Source organism: Plecotus auritus (assembly GCF_963455305.1).
Source record: "Plecotus auritus genome assembly, contig: SCAFFOLD_74, whole genome shotgun sequence".
NCBI lineage: Eukaryota > Metazoa > Chordata > Mammalia > Chiroptera > Vespertilionidae > Plecotus > Plecotus auritus.
Genome location: NW_027664322.1, coordinates 1 through 9451, shown reverse-complemented (window position 1 = coordinate 9451; position 9451 = coordinate 1). Strand labels below are relative to the sequence as shown.

General features: G+C 37.3%; 1 protein-coding gene across 1 annotated transcript; it reads left to right on the top strand.

Annotated features, from left to right (window-relative positions):
* Positions 1-406: 406 nt before the first annotated feature.
* On the top strand, positions 407-8127 carry LOC308240657 (THO complex subunit 2-like; the record flags this gene model as incomplete). The annotated part of the gene is made up of 6 exons (XM_080688742.1): positions 407-448; positions 850-980; positions 1076-1177; positions 6397-6481; positions 7367-7460; positions 8047-8127. Coding segments are annotated over 6 exons (535 nt in total), but the record flags the coding sequence as incomplete, so codon positions are not given.
* Positions 8128-9451: the final 1324 nt, after the last annotated feature.

Here is a 9451-nt window from a genome sequence, read left to right as displayed (position 1 = left end):
GGTTGTTTTAGTGTTAGATTTTATCAATTCTGTAAGGGAAAAACCTAGAATTGATGGGAAAATGCAAATGCATTATAACTAACTTGTTTTGGCTACAATTTTATAATAAATACTTTGAATTGTGTTATGTTTTGGTTCATGACGAGATTGAGAAAAGAATTAGCTTATAAACAACATTTAAATCTCATGAATGTTGCAAATGATTTAGAGGTTAGAAATATAAATGAAGTTTAACAACATTAATTGTTTGGTAATACTGGCTATATATAAAACCTATATGTGTGTGAGTAGTAAGGAAATAATTCACAACCATGTGCAAGTTAATTTTTTCCAAATTAGAAACTAAATTGTGACAGCATATTTTTAACCTTTTTACATTTTATTTATAGTTTTTTTTAAATTTTAGTTTCAGTCTGATGGAAGCAAACAAGAAGATAAAGAGAAAACGGTAAGAGACTAGAAAAATCCAATGTGTCTAATGTTTGTCTAGGTATAGCATACTACAAATTTTACTGTGGACAAGCTTTCATCACCTGTGTGAACAATTATTATACACGTTATCTTTTAAGATTGACTATCTCCTGTTTCTGAGGATTACCATGTGAAGAAGGAAGAGGGATAATAAAAGCTCCTCATTCTCTAGCTACCTCTTTCCTTCCCTCACTTCATTTGCTTTCTTAGATGGAGAAACACAACCATTATGTGGAAAATAACAGTGATAGTGTGGGGAATTAGAGATGGTGTGTTATGTGATCAAGAAATGGCAATTTTTCCAAGGCTGACAAATTTATTTGTGGGGGGATTAATATGGACCTCTTACTGAAATAATTTTTCCTCCCTTTTTCTTAGGAAGTTATCCTCAGCTGTTTGCTTAGCATTACTGACCAGGTACTACTTCCATCTCTTTCTTTGATGGACTGCAATGCTTGTATGTCTGAGGAGCTATGGGGAATGTTTAAAACATTTCCATATCAGCACAGGTAAATATGTAATATTTTTGTATTTTGAACTACTATTTTAGTGCATTAACCTCAAAGTGTTTAACTTTTTCTAATTCTTCATCTCATTTTTTAAGATATCGTCTGTATGGCCAGTGGAAGAATGAAACTTACAACAGTCACCCACTTTTAGTAAAAGTTAAAGCTCAAACAATAGACAGAGCCAAATATATCATGAAGTAAGTTTTAATTAATTTTCTTCATATTTATCTAAAATATATCTGGATCTAATTTACTTTCTTTTAGCCAGCTTATGTCTGAGCCTCAGTTTTGAAGAAGCCCAAGAGTATTTCCTAATGGCATAGCTAATTATATACTGCAGATAGAATGACTTTAGATTTTTGTGGTTTTTAGCTCATTTTGACTACCAAGTTAGTTTTTGTAGTTGTGCTTGCATAGCTATGAAATCTAATAAACATCCTTTTTAATACATTAGGTATAGTTTTTTTTTTTTTTACATTATAGGATTTTTTTAAAGTACAACCTACCGTGGCCTTTGCTTAATTTGCATAATACATTTAATGGCTTGTATAAGGTAGTCAAAGGTCTAGGAATTTCTACTGCTGAAAGTTATTATAAGAAAGATTTTTTCCTTTTGGAAGATCTAATACAGTGGTCGGCAAACTCATTAGTCAGCAGAGCCAAATATCAACAGTACAACCAACGATTGAAATTTCTTTTGAGAGCCAAATTATTTAAACTTAAACTTCTTCTTACGCCACTTCTTCAAAATAGACTCGCCCAGGCCGTGGTATTTTGTGGAAGAGCCATACTCAAGGGGCCAAAGAGCCGCATGTGGCTCGTGAGCCGCAGTTTGCCGACCACTGATCTAATAGAATTATGCAGAACAATCTCCATAGGAAGTCACCTTTAGAAAAATTTAAATTTCTTTTTATTTGTGTGCTTTATTTTCATATCATTAAAAGCACAAGAGTGATGTTTTTTATTTTTTACTTCCTGGTAAACTGTTTGAAGTTTAGTCATGAAAATTTTATACTTCACATTCGTATTGGTTTAGATATAAATATACTGCTGTATTGCAAATATTTTTAGCAAGGCTGTTTATCATTTCTTTATCATTCATGCAGTAGTATGATTATTCTAATTAAAAAGAGTGCATTCTCCAGAACAGCCGTGGGCAAACTACGGCCCGCGGGCCGGATCCGGCCCGTTCAGCTGTTCTATCCGGCCTACGGAGCCGAAAGAGCGGAGGGTTCTCTTGCTCTCCCCTCCGCTTTTTTACTTTGAATTTATATTAGTTCACACAAACACTCCATCCATGATTTTGTTCCGGCCCTCCGGTCCAGTTTAAGAACCCATTGTGGCCCTCAAGTCAAAAAGTTTGCCCACCCCTGCTCTAGAATTTAACTAGATTTCACAGTTTGCGACATTATTGTTTTTGTCCAATGACATTGTTCCTGGTCACAGTCTACTGGGAAACGTCTGTGCACATTCACATTCTGGTTTAACAGGTGCTGCTATACAGTATGTATAAAATTCTATGGGAGGTTAAAGAAGATAGTGAATTATTTCATGCCGTGGAAGTTAGGGAATGTGCAGAAAGAGATAATATTAGAACTGGTTCTTTTGAAAGAGTTTTGGTCTTAAGAATTCCTCAGGTTAAAAAAAAACAGAATTCCCCAGGTAGAGTTCCTAGCCTAACAACAACTAATATTTATGGAATCATTATTGTGTGTGCCAGCCACTGAACTAAGTGCTTTATGTTGATTATTTAATACTATATTAAGTATTATTAAATCTCTTGAATATGTCTCTTACACACTCTACTGCCATTAACTTAGTTCTTTCATCTGGAGTATTACAGTGCCTTGTATTCTTTCTTAAAAAATCCTTTAGTGACTAACCATTGCCACAGGTTATATGTTAAATTTTATGGTATGGTAAAATAAGAGGCCCTCCATGACCTGTCCCTCCCTATTTTCAACCTCATTTCCTGCCAGTTCTACCTCCAGCTATACTGAGCCCTCTTATGTTTCCCTGAATGTGCTATGGCCTCCTTTTCCTTTGCATATACACTGAGTGGCCAGATTATTATGATCTCTGAACGCATAATAATCTGGCCACTCAGTGTATATCCTATATAATAAAAGGCTAATATGCAAATTGTCCCCTCGACCAGGAGTTCGACCAGCAGGCAGGCTGGCCAACCGCCCATGTCCCCTCCCCCTGGCCAGGCTGGCTGGACCCCACCTATGCACAAATTCATGCACCAGGCCTCTAATATATATATACTGAGTGGCCAGATTATTATGCATTCAGAGATTATAATAATCTGGCCACTCAGTGTATATTTTTGTTTTTTTATGTTCATATAATTTTTTTTCTTATATCTTTTCTCTCTTTGTCTGGTGACCTCATACTCCGTGGGTGGGCTCCAGTGTCACCCCCTCTGTGAAGCTTTCTATAGTACACTAGAGGCCCGGTGCACAAAATTTGTGCACAGGGCAGGAGGGTGTGTGTCCCTCAGCCCAGCCTGCACCCTCTCCAATCTGGGACTCCAATCTGGGATCCTACCAGGATCGGGCCTAAACAGGGAGTCAGACATCCCTCTCACAATCCAGGACTGCTGGCTCCCAAATGCTCGCCTGCCTGCCTGCCTTCCTGATCGCCCCTAAGCGCTTCTGCCTGCCAGCCTGATCACCCCCTAACCACTCCTCTGCCAGCCTGATTGATGCCTAACTGCTCCCCTGCCATCCTCATTGCCCCTAACTGCCCTCCCCTGCAGGCTTGTTCACCCCTAACTGCCTTTCCCTGCAGGCCTGGTCCCCCCCAACTGCTCTCCCCTGCAGGCCTGGGTCCCCCCCAACTGCCCTCCTCTGCTGGCCTGGTCACCCCTAACTTCCCTCCCCTGCAGGCCTGGTCACCCCCAACTGCCCTCCCCTGCAGTCCTGGTCCCCCCCAGCTGCTCTCCCCTGCAGGTCTGGGTCACCCCCAACTGCCCTTCCCTGCAGGCCCGGTTGCCCCCAACTTCCCTCCTCTGCCTGCCTGGTCACCCCTAACTGCCCTCCCCTGTAGGCTTGATCGCCCCCAACTGCCCTCCCTTGCAGGCCTGGTCCCTCCCAGCTGCCCTCCCCTGCTGGCCTGATCGCCCCCAACTGCCCTCCCTTGCATGGCCTGGTCCCTCCCAACTGCCCTCCACTGCTGGCCATCTTGTGGTGGCCATCTTGTGTCCACATGGGGGCAGGATCTTTGACCACAAAAGGGCAGCCATCTTGTGTGTTGGAGTGATGGTCAATTTGCATATTACTCTTTTATTAGATAGGATACTGCTAAGCATAATTGATCTTTATCTGTGCCACCACTGTCCCATATACATATAATGCTATCACTTAGATACATTACTATGATTTTTCTTTTTTAATTATCTAATTTTTGAATAGTTTATATATTTACAATGTTTAAATTTCAGTATATATAAAAAGGTAGGCAAGAAAATGCCTCTCACCTCATTCCCCTTTCCATTTAGTCCTCCCAAGGGAAAAAGGTACCAGTTTAGTTTCTTATTTATCCATGCAGACATTTTTATGTATATATAATTGAGTACAAATATATTCTCCCTTATTTTACTATTGATAGCATATAATAAGTACTGTTCTGTGATTTGCTCTATTTAAGAATATAAACATTTAAAAAATGGTTTTAACTCTGTCTCCTCACATGGACTGAGCATGAAGCTGGAGCTGTTATTCTCCTTTTCCTAGTGCTTAGCACTTTGCCTGTCATAGAAAACATTAATATGAATGAATAAATTAATAAAAATTTCACAGCATATGTGCAGAATTTTAAATGTACTTGGATTTGTGTTAGCTATATTTTACCAGGCTTGAATAGTGTGATTTTGTTACTGATTGAACTTTTTATGTTGAGAATGGAATGTATTAATTTATTAGTTGTAGAATTTTACAAGTTTTGATCACTGTTTAAAAAGTGAATTTGCTATAGGGCAGTGGTCGGCAAACTCATTAGTCAATAGAGCCAAATATCAACAGTACAATGACTTGAAATTTCTTTTGAGAGCCAAATTTTTTAAACTTAAACTATATAGGTAGGTACATTGTTATTAACTTAATTAGGGTACTCCTTCAATCGCACTGTATGTGCACGCCCGCACGTGGTATTTTGTGGAAGAGCCACACTCAAGGGGCCAAAGAGCCGCATGTGGCTCGCGAGCCACGGTTTGCCGACCACTGCTATAGGGCATCTAATACTTCGTTCTGTAAATACTCATTGATTGTGTTCCATATGCCAGACACCATGGTAGCTTGAAGGGAAGTTATAATCAAGAAAGTATTCCTTTTATTTTTGTTTCCCCCTTCAGGGTGTGGGAGGCAGAAGGGAACAGGATAAAATGTATATAGATGAAGGGTTAGCTTTGGCAAGTAGGAGGGCTACCTGAAATAGTAGGGTTAGAAGTAAGGACAGATGGTGGAAAGTTTTAAGGTGAAACAGAGTATAGCCAAAGTTTGAAACTGATAGGTGTCTCTTTTGTGGGGAAAAAAACAAGAAACTAGTCCAAGGAGAATGGGAAAGGGAAGCAGTTGATGATTTAAAAAAAATTTAATTGAAGGGTCAGTTTTGTCATAAGAAGCTTCTTAAGATAATTATGTCGTTTGTCACTTTGAGAATGGTCACATTCCTTGAGCTATCAACTGAATTCATTATTGCTTCATTATATTTCATTTTAGAAAGCTTCCTATCACTTGTAAGCTTTTTAGGTTTGAATTTTCTAGATTTATTATGCCATAATCTCATTGGAAGAGTTTAAGATGGTGTATAATATGTACTTTGAACTGTAGACATTTCACAGATATAAATTTCCAGAATGTTAGTAAAAGAATACTGAGCAGAGGAAGAATTAAAGAGGAAGGGAAGGAATATAATTTACTTTTCAAAAATTGTTTACTTTAGAGACACTTCCTGAGAACCAGAGAACTTCCTGTATCAAGGAATATAGTATTAGCTATTATGGTCACTGAGACAGATGGCATGAAACATTTCATTACATTACACCAAATTGGATATCTTAATCTCTAAACTGATAAAAATAGCCCTTCTTAATCTAAAATAATTACGATTCTCCATAAAAGTTTTATGTACTTGTAGAATACCTTAGAGTTTTAATGCTTATTAGACTACAAAATAGAAATGTGTATATTATAAATTAAGCATTAAGACAAAATCTTAATGCCCTCTGGGAAAGTGCCTAATCAAAATAGTCCCAAGTCCTGCATTCAAGTCTGAGATAAATGTGGTTGTTTACACGGATCCATTTTGAATATTTGGCAAGGAATTTTTTTTTTCATGATGTACCAAAGCTATCAACATTATGAGGGAAATTACTTAAGATGATCAATGTCACCTTTTTCTCCCCTTGTAGGCGACTAACCAAGGAAAATGTGAAGCCTTCTGGAAGACAAATTGGGAAGCTTAGCCACAGCAATCCAACCATTTTGTTTGATTATGTATGTTTTTGGGTTAATATTACTTTAAGGATTTTTTTTTGTCTTTAAGTCAGCATAAGTAGAATGGAATGATGTAGTTTTAAAAGTGTTTCATGGGGACAAAACCTTTAGCAAATGAATAATTTTATCATTAGTTTTGTTTTTAGAATATATTTAACAAATTGATCTATTTTAATAATATGTAACAATGTTGCTATTATAAACAGTCTCAGCCGTGGGCAAACTGCGCCCCGCGGGCCGGTTCCGGCTGTTCTATCCGGTTCTCTTGCTCTCCCCTCCGCTCCTTTACTTTGAATTTATATTAGTTCACACAAACACTCCATCCATGCTTTTGTTCCGGCCCTCCGGTCCAGTTTAAGAACCCATTGTGGCCCTTGAGTCAAAAAGTTTGCCCACCCCTGGGACTCTTAACATCTTGTTTACCACATTTTGATTTATAGAAGCAGTAATAGATTCATTATTTGATTTTACTTGTTTGAAACATTTAAATAACATTTCATTGTGATTTCATATTTTCATATTTAAATAGAAATTTCTAAAACACATTTGACTATCCTCTATATGTCTAAAATTCAAGTTTAGATATCTTAGAATTATTTCCTAATTGGAAATGTAGCCCCAAGAAAATACAATTTGTCCCCCCAAAATGTATACACACTTTAACAGCTGATTTCTATTACATTTTGAAAATGAAATGTATTTTAATAAACACTGTCTTTATAATTATTCAAAGTGTATACATTTTTGGGACATCTGAGGTTTTATATAAATACTAAATGAAAGGAAACTACTTTTGAAAAATGAAATGTGTGGCCATTATTCAGTTAGCACAGAAGTTCTCTTTTGATTAGTTAACACCATCTATTTTATGTTGCTATATTCCAGATTTTGTCACAAATACAGAAGTATGATAACTTAATAACACCTGTAGTAGATTCACTGAAATACCTCACTTCATTGAATTATGATGTCTTGGCCTGTATCCTTTTAAGTGAAGTAATACATGGTTTTCACATTCCATAGATCTTAATGGTGAATGTTTTATTTTTATTCTAAGTTCCTTTTGTAACCATCTGAGATTGATTCATTTGGTTGATCTGAAGGTTGGCCAGTCAGGAGAGAGAGAGAGAGAGAGAGAGAGTGGGAGAGTGAGTGTGTGTGTGTGTGTTTGTGTGTGTGTGTGTGTGTGTGTTGTATATAGGGAGAAAAAGTGTTACATTTACTAAACATTTTTTTTATCACCCCACTGATTACTCAATGGGAAGAAAAAAACATCTTTTTATTTTATTTTAATTATTAAATTTATTGGGATAACATTGATTAATAAGATCATATAGTTTTCAAGTGTATGAACATTTTGATATAGGTAGAGTCTATTGCTTGCTGAAAGATGGAAAAAAGCTAAAAAAGAGTTGATACTATAGTGAGTGTAGTTTTTATTAATTTGCAATAACTTGAAGCTAACAATTGTATTTTTCCCCAAGATATGGCATTTTTGTTGTTGTTGTTTTAAGAGTCTTTGTTAGAGATGTAGTGACTTAAAATTTTTTCTTAATGTGTGAAAGATTGTATCATTGAAGCTTTAGCTAATCCAGAAAAAGAGAGAATGAAACATGATGACACAACCATCTCAAGCTGGCTTCAGAGTAAGTATTTTTATTTTTTCCAAGGATGACATTTATGACTGCCATGCTGTGTGCTCCTTTACCTATTCTAAGAGCCTATTGGCAAGAGCTCTTGAGAATAGCCACTCAACTTTTTTACTGGTGTCCAAGTTCTTGACTTTGTAAGGAGGTTCATATACTACTTACCCATTTTCCAACTCAAGAGGCCAGTATTGGCCATGATAGAATTGGGCAAGCATTACTGGGGAGTTGAAAATGCACTTCTATTATTTTAGAGGAATTAATCTTTTAAAAAATATTTTTATTGATTTCAGAGAGGAAGGGAGAGGGAAAGCGAGATAGAAGCATCAGTGATAAGAAAGAATCATTGATCGGTTGCCTCCTGCACGCCCCTTCACCCCCCACTGGGGATTGAGCTCGCTACCCAGGCTTATGCCCTGACCAGGAATGGAACCGTGACCTCCTGGTTCATAGGTCGACGCTCAACACTGAGCCACACTGCTGGGCAGGGGAATTAATCTTAAGGGAACTATTCTCCCTTCTTTCATTTCCATTGCGAGGTTTCAGTCATGTTAAAAGAACAAAAACTTGGTTGTTTAATAATAAAAAACCCTAGCCTTTAAAAAAATCTCTTGTATCTTTGATTTCTAGCAGCCAGTTCCCCTTTTTTTTTTCAACCTGTCCTGTCTGATAGCTGAATCTTGCAGTAGCTCCCCATTGCCCTTTAAAGTCTGCAATCTAATAAGTCATACAAGTAAGTTCTTTGGGAATCAGGTTCTTACTCACTGTATTAGCCTCATCTTTTGCTCTTCCTCAGTATTCCATTAATATTGAAGTTCTTTCACTTTCCATGTCTCATTTTCACATTATTCCCTCTACTTGGAATACCCTTCCATGCTTACTCATCTCCTCCACTACATCTTAGAGTTCAGCTTAGATGCCACCTTCTTTGGAAAGCTTTCCCTGTTAAAACTCCTACCCCAAAGTCAGAATTAGGTGTCTGTCTTCTGTACTCCCATGGAACATTTTATTCCTCATAGTTATTTCAGTTTACTTTCTTTATCCATCACTAGACTATAAGCTCCTTGAGGGCAGGACCTGTGTTTTGTCCATTATCCTTTAGGGGCTTAACAAATAAAAGGCTATAGATAAACTGATTCTACTAGGATCTCCTCTTAACTTGACTGGGATTTTCTCTCTACTCATGATGTGATAAAGACTTTTGATTAAAATTAGTCTTTTTTTTGCTTCTTGGTCTGGCAATGCTTTACCTGTTTCCTTCCCCCTCCACAACTAGTAGCATGTTCCTAGATAAAATTATTTTCATGACAAACATTTGAGGAGC